General features: G+C 36.2%; 1 protein-coding gene across 4 annotated transcripts; it reads right to left on the reverse strand.

Annotated features, from left to right (window-relative positions):
• Positions 1–340: 340 nt before the first annotated feature.
• On the reverse strand, positions 341–6,445 carry LOC114315165 (protein PIN-LIKES 2). Of its 4 annotated transcripts, XR_014343539.1 has the most exons (4): positions 6,238–6,361; positions 4,454–5,885; positions 1,768–1,884; positions 929–1,392 (listed from the first exon to the last, which is right to left on the reverse strand). XR_014343539.1 is itself a non-coding variant. In XM_028261739.2 (3 exons), the coding sequence occupies exon 2, from the start codon at positions 5,817–5,819 to the stop codon at positions 4,455–4,457; it is 1,365 nt and encodes a 454-aa protein (XP_028117540.2). In that variant the 5' UTR covers positions 5,820–5,885; positions 6,238–6,445; the 3' UTR covers positions 1,465–1,884; position 4,454. The 4 variants fall into 4 exon arrangements, 2 of the variants coding, with proteins under 2 accessions (XP_028117540.2, XP_028117541.2); XR_003647688.2 differs by lacking the exon at positions 929–1,392 and adding an exon at positions 341–705 and having other exon boundaries at positions 4,454–6,430; XM_028261739.2 differs by lacking the exon at positions 929–1,392 and having other exon boundaries at positions 1,465–1,884; positions 6,238–6,445.
• Between the last annotated feature and the right edge of the window lie 9,797 nt (positions 6,446–16,242).

A 16,242-nucleotide genomic window follows, 5' to 3' on the forward strand; every position in this document is an offset into this window, starting at 1 on the left:
ACACTATTAGACAATAAAATTTTACTTTATTAATTTAGACAGTAAAATTTTACTGTTTACTTTAAACATATAAATAATGAATTTTGCCATTATTATCACTAACCATCACACCTACTATAATTATTAACATTGTTCATATAGATATTAAATGAGAAATCAGTCAAAACATTGAATTAATAACCTTAAGTAGAGTAAAATTTTACTATTTCACTATTGAATATACTAAAATAATATTTTCATTTGAGATCTCAAAATCAATATTTAAACTAATAATGACAAGAAAAAATGCACTAAAATGAAAATATATACATATAGAGAGAAAGAGAAAAAGATAGAGAAATAAAGAGATAGAGAGAGTACATATATTGCCTCAAATCTAGTTCAAATCAGAGTAAAATTTTACTGTCTTAAAAACACAGAGCATCATGAGGACACAAAGAGAAAGAGAGGGAGAGAATATAGATCTAAGATGATAGATCTCAGATTTGAGGTCATCAACCTCAAATCTAAGGTCTTGGAGGCGAAGGATGACGATGGTGGTTGCTGGTAGTATAGTGGCATCGAATGGCGTTGATAGTTGAGACAGTGGTGGTGGTGGTGGTGACAAATGGCGTCGGTGGTTGAGACGATGAAAGTAGTGGTCATGGTAGTGGTGGTAGTGGAGACGGTAGTGGTGGTGGAAAGAGCTCGTAGAAAGAGAAAGAGCTGAGAAAGATAAAGATAAAGAGAGTTAAGACAAACTGAGGATAGAGAGTGTATGGGTGTGAAGAGATAAATTTGTCCAACAAAATATAAATCTAAAAATTATTGTCCTTCTTACTATATATATTTTTTTATTTTATTTTGGAGGGGTTTATGAGCTAAAAAATTATAATTTGTCATTTTTAAGAAAAACGGACTCTAAAATGGAGTTATGGCAAAAAATTCCTTTAAATAAAATATTAACGAATCAAATCATTAAAATAAGATTAATAATTGGCCTATAGACCCAAACTGAAATGTCTAGTTCTTATGGAGTGAGGACAAGCTACTTTATTCTAAGAACTTGACCACATAACCCAACAGCAAGTTCAGATTCATGAAGATTTTAAACTCAAAACCAAAGTAAATTCCAATACTAATGTATAAAGTAATGGCTTTCATGGGTGGTTCGTTGGGTAGGCCATAATTTCAGCTCAAACCAAAAACCATCTGTACACAAGAAAGCTGTAGCCTCGTTATCTTTAATGTGCACATGGGGGAGTCTCCCCTCCAACAATGATATAGCAACAACCCCTTGTGAAACTGTCTTCGAGTGACGTGGCACTTCCTCCATGGGACTCAATGAACATATTATAGGTCCCCCTCAGAGTGAGAGTGAGCCGGTTTGGATAGGTTCATGTCAAACTTCCACTATATAATAAAAAGACAAAAAAATTAAAAATTAATTTTCCCAATCTCAAATGTAAATCAGTAAAAAGCCTCTTTAGTGCACAAACAGTATGAACCATTGAATATAAACAAATTAATCATGAGCCTCCTACAAATAATATTATTGATTCCACAAAATGAACCAATACTATGCATTTTTAATCCTCTCCCATACCATAAGAATAACAATCTTTCCATTTTGGAGAAATCACAAGAAAGAATATTGAGAAGAGTATACTATACAATGACAATTGGAACCACTCTACAAGCAACCCTTGCACTTGAGGAAATAAAAATAAAAATAAAAATAAATAAAATAAAATAAAATCTCAGTATGACAGATGTTATGAGCATAACCTTCGTATATTGTAAGTCTTGGTTCACATCAGCGGTCATATCAGACAACCGTCCCACCTGAAATGCTTTCCTAGCATTAGAGTTGGCCTACTGGCGCTGTCTTCTTCCATGGTGTACCTGAAACACGCATTTTGGATAAATGATGAAGAGCAAGAACAATGAAAGTCATGTATGAATAGGTTGGAATAGCTCGGTTTCATTCTTCCATCGATCACTTCATTGTCCCTTATTTAGGAAGCAAGTAATATCAAGATGAACAATCTCAGTGTCATTTGATTATGTCCTATGAGGACTCATAAAATAAAATAAAAAGTCCTTTCAGTAATATATTTCTTCCTTGAATAAGTTGTAGGCCTGTTTTGGTTAACTTGCTAAAGTGAAAATACTTTTCCAAGATAAAATAGTAAAGATCAAATCCTTTCAGAATGCAAATGAAAAAAGCATTTAGAAACCGTTTTTGAGTGCATAGAACCACAAAGAAAACAAAATGAAAAGGCTCGGCTTGGTTTAGTTTTCAAAATCTATTTTTTGGTTTTTTTTTTAGATCTAAAACTAGCTTGGCAAAAGAAACACCAAACTAATTTGAAAATGACATGAAAATGATATTTTTTTTTTTTTTTTGAAATTTTCATTTTATTTCACCAAACTAGTTTTTAATTTTTTTGATTTTTTTTTTTTCACAAAAGAGATTTGAAACTAAACAAAAAAACTGCAGGACCGAACTCCAAAATGAAGTGAAATGCAGATACAAATCAAAGCTGGCAAAGCAAAAACAGGGAGAAAAATAAAAGAAAGAAGGATCAGTTACAGAGTTATTTTAGCAAGGAATATTTCCATCAGATTGCACCCGAGGAAAGCATCAGGAAAGAAAAAAAAAAAACATCAAGAGTGATACAGAACAATAAGCAAACAAGCAAATATTTTGTGATCCGTAAAAGCATATGAATTAAATTACCCACAAATGCACCATCTAAATACTCTTCATGAAAGTACTGTCAAGAAACAGCAAAAAAAAAGGCAATTGTCTAATTACTCTTTACAAAATTACTGTAAAAAAGAAACGAATACTTTCATTTTTTATAGCAAATTTTATCACACACACACGTTTTGGTATTGAAATAATGTCTTCACCCTGTGTATGATGCTAAAGTGAAAAGCAAGTCCACCATCACTGTTGGCGGCGGCGGCGGTGGTGTAGGAGTCATGACAAGTTTAGTGATGTTGGCCTTAAAGCTAGGCCACAGCTATTATGGGCATGGTGCAAAGTTGCTGCTGTGACTGCGATGACTTGGATACCCGGTTTAGTACACTACAAATTTATGCAACAGTTTAATAAAACACAATTGAACACACAATTACATATAACACACCTAATACGGAAAATATGCAATTAATTAAGATCATTATCCTCAGAATTCCCAGCAATTCTTTTTAATATCTCGTAGTCACATTTTTGATACCGCAACATCGTCAAACATTCCATGACAAACTGTGATATCAGATAAGATGGACAGATCAGGAGATTATGGGCGCCCGCAACACACACACAAAATAAATTGTATTGCATTGCAAAATCGTATTGATCATTGTGAAGACTAATACTTTAAGCAACATGAACAACATTGATGTTTTGTTTTATTTACCTTATGAGTTCATTCAGTTGTTCACATTTTTAGAATTTTTTCATATTTTTTTTATAATTCTTTAGCATTTTGTATAACATAGCTTTGCGTTTTGCCAATACTGCAATGTGACACAACGAACGAATCAAATTTGAGGTTCCCCCGTTAGCAACCAATCCCATGACTTTGAACCACAATTGTGGGATTTGAGGTAGAGAATTTCCACCAATAGGAGAGGCCATCATACAATGGTCCATGAGTCTAGGGTCCTGAGTCAGTTGCTATGGTTTCCCTTAGTGATCTTGATAGATAGAGCATTGTCTAGTTAGATAGAAATATGGACATGCCCATATGTGTCCTACAGATTTCGGTGTTGTGAATGTTTATACTCATAGAAGGTAGGGACCCGTAATTTTTTGTTCTTCATATTTCGGGTAAGTACTAGAAACATTTTAAAATAGCGTGGCCAAAAATTGAAGATTTATCGGAAGACTCAAGAACATTAGCAAGAAAAGAATTATAAAAGCATTAAGAAGCATATATAACCTGAGATTTGTTGTTGTTGTTGTTGTTGTTTTTTTTATTTTTTATTTTTTATGTATATATATATATGTTTATGCATCATGCATGGATCCAAATTCCAAGGCAGCTCACACAATCGATTTCACAATGACCCACAATACAGATGTCCTTTTATGCTTTAAAAATGCTCATCATCCAAATTTCGCCCCTTCAGGCTTTTTGAATACCCACAACTTTTTCAATTCCTTCTAAAAGGGATATGATGTCTTGGGTTAAATTAACTACGCAGAGAAGTTCAGGGCTATATGTCCAATTGGAAGAAATGGAAGAAACCTTTTGCAACTATGATTCAATTAGTCAGCCACGCAGCAGACCATATATATCAATCTTAATTAATCAACACACCAAAATGAGCAAAAAAAACCCCATATAAATCATTATTGAAGTGGATATAATGCAATGGAGCCAAATAAATACAAAAGGTTACATGCTAATCACACATTAGTAAAACAAGACACAGAAAAAGAAGGTCTAAAACAAACCTCAGACATAAGAAAGCAGCAAGTTGAAGTAGATAATCATATACATTGAAAGAGAGAAAAGTGCGAATACGTGCTGCCAAAAGAGGAGCGCTGAAGCTTCGCTCACAGCATAACCTCTCAAGCTAGCAATTGCTCCAATCAAGATGGCGCTTGGTGTAGTGTACTGCAACAAAAGCACAAACCTGTACATATGGTCTCCCGGGATCAAAATATTCATTCTATCCGCAAACCAAACAACCCCAATTCCAGCCAACGGAAGTACCAAAAGCCTTGCAACAATGATGCCAATCGTAGTCCTAATTCCAAGTTTAGAATCATTTGGACCCTCGGCAAGCATTCCTCCAAGGATTAGCATTACTGCAGGGACCATTGCACCGGCCAAGATTTCTAAACTGTCCAAAACAAATGAAAGTGGAGCATCATCACCATAAACAAAAGCTTTGAGTGGAGGAACCATCCCAATGATAAAGGCCAAGAGAGTAGCAATTGTTGGAGGTTGAAGGATGTGTCGAATTGGTGTTCGCTCAGCAACGATTCTAATTCTTCTAACCATCCGTGGCTCTGCCAAACACCTAATGGATCTGGGACTCCTTGTACCTCCTCCGTCTTCTAGTATATCGGGATCTGGAATAGAAGTTTGTGAAATGCTAGTAAAGATCCTTGCTATAAAGGGTGTCTTGCAATGTTCGGTTTCTTTTTCTTCCATCCCGGGCCACTCAGCTTCCACAAGAAGTGACCTACTGAGATCATTATTAACCGGCAATTGTTCTTCAATCTCACGATTCTCAACCCCTTCCTCAACCACCTCGTAATACTGTAACGGAGGTTCCATCATATGGTACACAAGGGTATAAACAAGGAGTGCAGCAACCCATTGGGCAAAAGATACATAAGCCACACCGGTCCCATAGCACTCTGGACCAAACGGGTTATCTGCACTATGACACACTGACCCAACAACAGCAAGGGGCAGATTTCCCGTGTTTCCAAAAGCCGTCACAATTACAGTGAACCTAACAAATTCAGGAGGGGGCTGGCATATTCTTGCCACCAAGTAACCCAACACACAACCAATGGCAGTACTGATAAGTACGTTTACGGGGATGAACCACCAGAGAGCAAAATTCTTGAGAGTAATGGATTCCCCAAGGTGAACAAAGATTGTGCAAGGCAAGAATAGGGCAAAAACAAGCTTGCTAAGAAGCTTGAAAGTAGCTCTGGGGATGATTTGGGTTTTTGGGTGGGCAAGCACTAGGCCTATGATAGTGAGACAGAGGAGTTTCAACAATGGAAGAACAGCACTTAGAATGTTTGCCCCTCCAGATTTTAAGTCTGCTTCACGAGTTTGATCAAAGAGGAATCCCATTATCTAATTGTTTTGCAAGATTCAAAAAAAAACACAAGGAAGCTTCCAAGCAATTTCACAGACCTCCTATGCAACAAAAATCAGATTACAAAATGGGTTTCATAGATTTTCAACTTTCCAACATGGGTTTCATGGATTATCACAATATCATAAACAAAAACAACATAATCAATCAAACACAAGGAAAATTCTCCAAAATTTCACGAACCCAAATAGAATCCAAGAAATCCCCAGAATTGGGATTCAAATACCCAATATAGAAATCACCAAAACAATGGGTTTTTTTTCACAAAATTTCACGTATATGAATTGAAAGCAAAAATCAATTATTAGCTGACTCAGATTCTTAGAATTTACAATTCCCACATATACTTCCTGGAACAAGAACGACTGTGTTTCTAGAGAGAGAGAGACTTACAAAACCAGAGAAATCTGAGGAGGCTACGAAACTTGACAGAAGGAAGAGGGTGGCGAGTTGTTTTTTGCAGATGATTAGTCACATCTCTTTTCTTTTTCTTTTAAATAAAAGATATTATAATTACCCAATCATATCAAATTTCCTAATATTCTTTTGGTTTGGAAGATGATTCCGTCACGATCAAATGCAATTGGGAGAATTGTTTTTAGAAAAAATATTTATCAAGATATTTAAAAAAAATTATAATTATTTATAAAATTTATTATTTATGTGTAATTTTTTTAAAACTTTATGCTGAATTGTCATTTTTTCAATTCAATTTGGACAATAATTGACAACACATACAGAGAGGTCGGGCTGCTTCAGAAATTAGAAATAACCCATCCTTTTTTGGTTTTTTTAATTTTTATTGACTTTTTTTCACAAAATTATGTTTATTTTTTTTATTTTTTTATGCTCCGTTTTATTTTGTGTCAACAAATCTATATAAAAAATAAAAAAAATTATAAAGAATTTTTTAAAACTGAAAAACTTAAAATAAATAAATAAATAAATTCATTATTTTTTACTTATTTTTGTATTTTTTGAACTTTTTTAGCTTGTATAATCGAATAAAATCTAAAATCTAAAATTAATTTTTTTTTTTATAAAAAAATTCACTAAAAATGAAAATAAATATTAAAAAGAAGGGAGAATGACAACTCAGCCGTTTTTTATTTTTATTTTTATTTTAACAGATGCATGAAAAAGTTTAGAAATTTAATTATTAACGTTTATAAAGTTTACCACTTATGGGTGATTTAGGAATTGTTTGGAATGATTTAAATAAATATACTTTTTGACTTTTCATTAAACGATATGAAATGTGGAAGAGAAATAATATGACCCAAATAAAATTTGATGTAACCTAAATAAAATAAAAAGATAAAAAGATGTGTTATTCTAACACATCGCAAACATGGCCTTACTTTCTAAATCTATAGTGAATTGTGTTTTCTCCTTTTAAAAAACCACTAAGGTTGCGTTTGATTTAAGAATTTGGGAACGTATTTAGAAAGGAAAAATATAAGTAAAATGTGAATAAATATAATTTACCTAATTTCACACTCATTTTACCAGGAGGTGCAATTTGGGCGGGCTCAACCCAAGCAAATCGAGTCCAGCCTCATTTTTTTAGGATTTGGAGAATATTTTTGAATTTGGTACGTGTTTGGTAAAAATTCATAAATCCGAATTAAATTTAGACGGACCTAGGTAAAGACGTCAAATAACCTGAGCAACCCAAAACTCGAATTACATATATAAATATATAAAATATTAAATATACATATACATTATTAGCCATTGGATGATATGAAAGTAATTTAGATCGTTAGATCATATTAAATATATATTATATATACAAGTAACACAATACAAAATCTTTTTTTTTCTCACTCATAAATTGTAAAGATTATCGTAATGGTATCTCTCTTATATTATATAATTTTTTTGTTTTGATGTTATTATGATTTTATAAAAAAAAAAAAAAAATAGAATCTAATTTAACAAATTAATTAACTTAAGCCTCGTTTGGCAAGTGACTTTTTTAGCTAAAAAGTCAAAAAGTTACTAAAAAAATTAAAAAGCCAATAACGTATACCAAAAAGTAAAAGATTTCATTTTCTTTCTACTTTTTGCACACCTTTTCGTAAAAAATTAAAAAATCATCCCAAACATACTAAAAAGTCAAAAAGTTACTAAAAAAACATATTCTCAAACGAGGCCATAATTGAACTAAAAAAATGAAGGAAAAAAAATTGAAAATTATCTATAATTCGAGTAACTCTGGTTGCCCTTGGGTAGACAATCTCAGGTTACAATTCAGGCTTGAATGGGCTTAGATAGTTCTTACCACAACCTGAACTGGATTTGGATAACTCATCAATCCGTCCGAACCTGTCTGAGTTATACCCTTATCTTTTTCTCTTTTTGTTTTTAGAATAATGCTTGGGACCCCCTTTTAGGGGTCACCCCCTCACCCCCCTTTGCCACGTGGCAGGGGGTGATTGGAGGAGCAGGAAAAAAAAGAAAAAGAAAAAGAAAAGGTAACCAATGAGAGAGAGAGAGGGGGTCAAAGAGGGTGGGGGAGAAAATGGGAGATGAATCATTACTCTTGTTTTTAAATCCCTTCCCAAATTAATCTAAAGCAAACCTTAGATTAATTTGACAATTTATAATAATTGTTTTTTTTTTTTACGAAAACGCGTTATTCCCAAGCAATGCCTTAATGATTGGGTTTTTTGCACATGTAAAACATCATGGTTGACGGTCGTCTGTAATTGTTTGTCACTATAGTCGTTTTGTTTTTGCTCATTCTGAGTTGGCTTGCGATGTGGGTTAATTTTTTAATTATTTTATTTTGAAATTAAAAAATTTCGTTTAAAATAATTTTTTGATTTTTGTAACTTTATAAAAAAAATAATAATTATTATAAATTAAATATGACATTTTATTTTATTAAAATAACATATTTTATTATATGAGTATTTAACCCAAATACTCATCTCAAATGGAGCCTCTAGAAGTCGTCAACGGTACCAGAAGTACAATAGCCCATGACCCATCAACGGTACCAGAAGTACAATAGCCCATGACCCATGTGACTATTGAGGTGCACGGGCTCGGTTTGGGAATAATTGTTGCAACAATGATTCATCCCACTAAAAGTATCACCACTAATGCATTAAAAAAGTAAAAAAAAAAAAAAATACAACTCTAAGACCAAAACATCGCATCATTAATGGCGGGACCCACTGCTACCTAATTAGTGGGAGCACTAATTAGTGCTCCCAAGCATTTTTCTAATTGTTGTAGTCTGATTTTTTTTTTTTTTTGTTGGAGGGGGTTAATTTAGCCTAATTAAATTAATTTTATTTGAGAAGAATTTTTTGATTTTTTTATGAAAAAAAATATTATAATTTAGATGTGATATTTTATTTTATTAACTTATTTAGGGATTGTTTAGAAAATGTTAAATTAATATACTTTTTGATAGAGGTGATCATGAATCCATTCAATTCGCCCAATCTAACCGAACTGATCCAACTAGACGGATGTGTGTCTTTCGATAGATAGATGATGAAATATTTTAAAATTTACGGATACAATTCGGATAATAAATCAACCATTTTGCACCCACATAAATCCGATCCGCATGTAGATGAAGTTAAAAAAAAAATAAAATTGCTAACAAATAACAACACAGAATAGAAATAATAAAATATATGTTTTTGTGAAAATAAAAAACAATACCTTAAATATGCATGCATGGTGTCATGGTTTATTATAGACAAATAAAACATATTTTTTTAGATTATTAGTTATTGGAGATTGTAAAAGTTATGAATTATTATTCAAAAAAATATCCAAAATTTATAAAGTTCAAATCCCCAAATCAATCTCATCCATCCATTAACTTGCACGGCCCGCTCAATCTATATATGTCAAATTAGTGGACGGATGCGGATTGACGTTTTTCAATCCGGCTAATTTTGGATGGATAGCAGATGGGATGTCACCCGACTCAACTCGATCCACGATCACCCTTGCTTTTTGTCTTTTTACGAAAAAATATAAAATATAAGTTAAGTTTAAAATGATGTGATAAAGAAGGGATGCGACTCTAATAAAATGATTATAACTCAAATAAAATAATTTGTTAAAATAACATTGAGCACATGTCAAACAAAATCTAGTCTATTTTATTTTTTTTTTGTATTTTTTAAAATTCCAACTTAAACCCAACCTAATAATCATTTTGATTTTTTTTTTTTGATGGCCCAAGCTCTAGTGTAGGTGCTGCGGCGTCCCGTGTTGCAGGCTATTTGGTGTGCTCCAGTGAGGGATATTTGCAAATTTAATTTTGATGGTGCTATCTCAGTGGAGCATGGCGCGTCCGGTCTTGGTGGGGTGTCTCGCGATAGGCTCCGAAGGATGATGGCTTCCCTCTCTGACCAGACTTGTTTGATCACGATGTTGATTTTTTGGAAGCTACTGCTGCTCTACGAGCTGTACGTTTAGTTTTGGAACTTGGTTCGTTGGATATTCACCTGGAGGCTGACTCTCTTACTGTGATTAATGCCATTTGGGTTTAGCTTCGTTTGGGCATGTGATTGCGGACATCCATGGTCTGGTGAGTTCTTATCGGTCCTTTACACACTGTCTGGTTAGGAAATTTGGAAGGAATTTTCGAAAGATGTAAATAAAATATATTAATTTTCATCTAATTTTATACTCTTTTTTTCTTTCTCTTTACAAATCTCTCAACCAAATTACAGCGTAAGGTTATCATGTTCGTTGAGATAGTAATTGAGTCGCTCATTGTTTGGCTTAGCTGGCAATTCGAATTTGGATGGAGGAAATTCCTGTGTCAGTATTGAGTGCGATTTTATTTAATATTTCTTATATCTTCTTGTCATATACAGATGTTCTGTTTTACCCGCTCTAAAAAAATATTACTTTACATTTGTTCACACATTATCTCTTCCCAACCCTAACCTAATATCAAATAACACAGCCTCTCATTTTCATGTTTTCAATTAATTGTAAGTTTTTTATGTTAGCATTTGTGCCTTCAAAAACTAATTTATTGACTTTATTAATTGATTATATAAATTGTTTGACATTTTATTTTGCATTTTGTATGTTATTACGGGTAATGTTATAGTTAATGTTACATATGATGTGAGCATAAAGTCTCTTAGGTAACATTGTAGAAAAATATGTTAATGGTTTTATATGGGTGCTTAACATGGAATCCATCATTCTCAAAGTGAGAAAATATATTCAAGCCACTTTTTCTATTAACGTTGGACCAAAAGAAAACCGGCCAGTTACTTTTTCATAAAAATATTTTTATACATATATAATTACAAAAATGTTATTTTTGAAAAATGATTTTGGGGTCCAATTAGAAGGGGAAAAAAAAAATTAGAATTCATCTATATGAGCTAGGGTTTTGAGAGTGATAAATTTGTCCATACCTAGTAGCTCATGTGGAATATAGTTTGGTGGAAGAAAATTTGTGAACAATTGAAAGAAAGGGTTTCACTTGTAATTCTCTTCTTTTAAGGGTTTAATTGTAATGTGTTGATAGACATTATTACAATTAGCAGAAGTTCTATATTATCTGTTTAAAAGATAATTAATAAAAAAATTGGATAGATTGTATCTTGTATATTTAAGATAAAGGCCCTACAACTAAAAGATAGAGATCCCTAAGGATCCCACCTACATGTAAACTCTATCATATGTTGTGTATATATATCAGATGTATTTGATACAAAAATTGGCCATCAAAATTTTTAAGGTCCGTAGAAAAATATACACAAAATAAATTGAAGAAAGTTCAAGATGAATCACTTTGGGAGCGAGACACTTGGATCCTTTGGTGAGGTATTATCAAATGCTTGGATTGAGGTATTTTAGATTGTATAATTAGGTGGTATTTCTCTGAAAAATTATTTTTCAAAATAAATTATTTTTCCACAAACTTTCATTTTATTGGTGTTCAGAATTTAAAAAAACATTTGAATTTGAAAAAAATTAACGTTCTCTGAATTTTTTCTTCATTTTATATTTTTAACTCACCCATTTCACTCAAACCCTTAGTTTGAAACCTATTCAGGAAACCCGCTGCTTTTGAAGATGAGTGACCTGGCCACAAGTCAAAAAATTCTAAATCCGAAAAAATGATTTAATTGATATATATATATATATATATATATATATTTTAAATTGACTCAAAACCGATCTTGCACCCTACCCCTAACCCAAGCACTAAACTTGTGATTGTAAGCTTTGCCGTAACTTTTTTTTGAACAAAGCTTTGCCATAACTAGTTCTGAAATGGATGTTTATAAGTTAGATGGGGAGGTGAAGAAATAATCAATTTTCATTGAATCTGAGCCCACCAGATTATTCATAAAAAATTCTAATTTTTGTTTGATTATTCATAAAAATAAAAATAAAAATGATATACATATATATATATATAACAATTTCAGTTATCTTTCAATTTTTTTTTTTTCTTAACAAATTTAAGATGTAAATATAAGGTAAAGGTAGACATTAATGGTAAGTAGATGAGTGATGCACATTTAACCCATGTTTATCACAAGTTAAAAATAACAGCAATGGTAGAGGGTCACAAAAATAGTGGTTCAAATGGCTTAAAACTGTCAAAACGACGTCGTTTTGGGTGCAAAATCTGCCAAAACGACGTCGTTTTGACAGTTTTGAGCCATTTAAGTCAGTATTTTTGTAGCCTTCAAACATTTTTCTAAAAATAATATAAAATGTGGACGTGTTCACTTAATACTGTAGGCATTATCGAATAAAACAGGCATGGTATGCTTAGGTACCTTATGAATCATGATTTTTCTTTTTCTTTTTTAAAGATAATGAATCATGATTGTTTTGTTAGTGGTTGGATGATTGACCTTTTATTTATTTATTTAAGTAATGCAATGATTTGATTTTGCTTATTACGTTTTCTTAGTAATAAAATAAAAAAATTATGTATTTAAATATTAAAAAAATTAAAAAGTGCTTAATATTTATAATTTATGAATCATATTCATTTGGTGTGGAGCCCCAACAAGCTTAACTTTATACGATTCATTCTTAAATTCTATGCAAGATGCTTCGGATAATAATAATTTTAAAAAAAAAGAAAAAAAAAAAGAGAGTATAGTCTATAATAATATATATAAATTTTAAATTCACTTCTGTACGGGGAGCAAATATTCTGGCAAGCCCGTACTCCTTTCTTCCGAGCTCCATCTTTGCCCGATCACCTGCGAGCCAATAAGGGTGAGCTACCCGGCGGTGTGTGGCCGGAAAAACCCTCCGACGATCAAGTTAGCACACACCTTAGGATAGAGAGAGAGAGAGAGAAGAGTGTTTTAATGTAAGAATTCCTTACCCAAGTGTTCGTCTGTCCGCGTATGGGGGGCGCAGACATGCTTATATACCCTCTGCGCCCCATATCCACTCCCAGTCATCTCCTAACACGTGGCTCCGCTATCCCATCTATCAACATAAACCTTGCTGAACACCACCTAACCCAACTGCCAGCCCACTCTACTGGGAGCTCGGCAGCCGGGCTGCAGCTTCTCGGCTGCTAACAACTATACTGCACTTCAAGACCAAGTGCTTCCAATAACCGAGCTTCCTTTCAGCCGTGCTCGACCGCATTCCGGCGACGCCGAGCACGGGATTGGTCATTCCGGTCAACCAAAGGCCTTCCTACCAAGCTTCAGGCACGAATCTTCACGCCGAGCTATGGGTGCGCGCCTTCCGACCGAGCAACGCACGAACCATGAAGCCCTTCTAGGCCGCGGACGTCTCAGCCGAGCTCTCACTTGACCGGCCTTCATACCAAAGAGCCCAAGTAGCTCGGCTCCGCAGGCCCTTTGCCATTACTGAGCAAAACCACGGTACAATCCTGAAGCCAAATACCTTGGCCCAATCTGGTTTGGCCGAAACTAGATCATAAATCTCCCTCTCAATTGCCCCTTAATTCCGTCCGTGCTAGCGTGACTGGGATTACATTACAAGGTCCGCTCGGCGACTTCCCTCTTGGCGAGCAAGATCAGCTCGACCATGAAACTCCAAAGAAGGCGAGCAAGGTCCGCTCCACCACTTCCTTCTTGGTGGACAAGATCAACTCAGCCAAGGAACTCCAAAGAAGAGGAGCAAGGTCCGCTCCGCGACTTCCTTCTTGGCAGACAAGATCAGCTCAGCCAAGGAACTCCAAAGAAGGCGAGCTAGGTCCACTCCGCGACTTCCTTCTTGGCGGACAAGATCAGCTCGGCCAAGGAACTCCAAAGAAGGGGAGCAAGGTCCGCTCCGCGACTTCCTTCTTGGCGGACAAGATTAGCTCGGCCAAGGAACTCCAAAGAAGGCGAGCTAGGTCCGCTCCGCGACTACCTTCTTGGCGGACAAGATCAGCTCGGCCAAGGAACTCCAAAGAAGGGGAGCAAGGTCAGCTCCGCCACTTCCTTCTTGGCGGACAAGATCAGCTCGGCTAAGGAACTCCAAAGAAGGGGAGCTAGGTCCGCCCCGCGACTTCCTTCTTGGCGGACAAGATCAGCTCGGCCAAGGAACTCCAAATAAGGGGAGCTAGGTCCGCTCCGCGACTTCCTCCTTGGCAGACAAGATCAGCTCGGCCAAGGAACTCCAAAGAAGGCGAGCTAGGTCCGCTCCGCGACTTCCTTCTTGGCGGACAAGATCAGCTCGGCCAAGGAACTCCAAAGAAGGGGAGCAAGGTCCGCTCTTCGACTTCCTTCTTAGCGGACAAGATCAGCTCGGCCAAGGAACTCCAAAGAAGGCGAGCTAGGTCCGCTCCGCGACTTCCTTGTTGGCGGACAAGATCAGCTCGGCCAAGAAACTCCAAAGAAGGGGAGCTAGGTCCGCTCCGCGACTTCCTTCTTGGCGGACAAGATCAGCTCGGGCAAGGAACTCCAAAGAAGGGGAGATAGGTCCGCTCCGCGACTTCCTTCTTGGCGGACAAGATCAGCCAAGGAACTCCAAAGAAGGCGAGCAAGGTCCGCTTCGCGACTTCCTTCTTTCTTGGCGAGCAACATTAGCTCGGCTGAAACTTCGGAGTTAAACAAATCATCAACTCGCTAGCCAGAGTAAAACATCTCGGCTGGAACCTCGCAGTTGAGCAAATCATCAACTCTTCAGCCGGAGTAAATCATCTCGGCTGGACCCTCGGAGTTGAGCAAATCATCAACCCGTCAGCCAGAGTAAAACATCTCGGCTGGAACCTCGCAGTTGAACAAATCATCAACTCGCCAGCCGAAGTAAAACATCTCGGCTGGAACCTCGGAGTTGAACAAATCCTCAACTCGCCAGCCGGAGTAAATCATCTTGGCTGGAACCTCGGAGTTGAACAAATCATCAACTCTTCAGTCAGAGTAAATCATCTCGGCTGGAACCTTGCAGTTGAGCAAATCATCAACTCTTCAGCCGGAGTAAATCATCTCAGCTGGACCCTCGGAGTTGAGCAAATCATCAACCCGTCAGCTAGAGTAAAACATCTCGGCTGGAACCTCGCAGTTGAACAAATCATCAACTCGCCAGCCGGAGTAAAACATCTCGGCTGGAACCTCGGAGTTGAACAAATCATCAACTCACCAGCCGGAGTAAATCATCTTGGCTGGAACCTCGGAGATGAACAAATCATCAACTCTTCAGCCGGAGTAAATCATCTCGGCTGGAACCTTGCAGTTGAGCAAATCATCAACTCTTCAGCCGGAGTAAATCATCTCGGCTGGAACCTCGGAGTTGAACAAATCAACTCGCCAGCCGGAGTAAATCATCTTGGCTGGAACCTCGGAGTTGAACAAATCATCAACTCTTCAGCCGGAGTAAATCATCTCGGCTGGAACCTCGGAGTTGAACAAATCATCAACTCTTCAGCTGGAGTAAATCATCTCGGCTGGAACCTTGCAGTTGAGCAAATCATCAACTCTTCAGCCGGAGTAAATCATCTCGGCTGGAACAGGAGAGTAGGCCCCTCATCCACTATTATTTCGGACACAACAAAGCTTTTCAGCAAAAGTAATTCACTTCTATTACATTGACAAAAAGAGTATTTGCATTCAGAAGTGTAGGGGAAACAAGTCCCTCAAAAAATTACATAAGGCCGCATTCCATGGCCGGGGTACGCCTTTGCCATCCAAATCTTCTAAGTGGTATGCCCCCTTGCCCGGTTATCTTGTAAGGCTCTTCCTAGTTTGCCCCTAGCTTGCCTTCACCCGGCACTAGTGCGTTGCCCATGACCTTCCTTAAAACCCAGTCGCCCACTTGCCCGTGGCTATCGAGGTTGTCTCCGCGGTGGACATCGCTGCATCGTCCTCTACTCGGATGTGCTCATTGATGCGCTGCATTAGGTGCCACATGGATGTCTGCTGGCTCATTGTAAGCGAATCCCTCAGCCTATGTCCGAGCGAG

This window comes from Camellia sinensis, chromosome 1, assembly GCF_055761805.1.
Source record: "Camellia sinensis isolate YWXY chromosome 1, ASM5576180v1, whole genome shotgun sequence".
Classification (NCBI taxonomy): Eukaryota; Viridiplantae; Streptophyta; class Magnoliopsida; order Ericales; family Theaceae; genus Camellia; species Camellia sinensis.

Coding starts and splice junctions, on each gene's coding strand:
- LOC114315165 (XM_028261739.2), bottom strand. CDS start 5,819: ATGGGATTCCTCTTTGATCAAACTCGTGAAGCAGACTTAAAATCTGGA.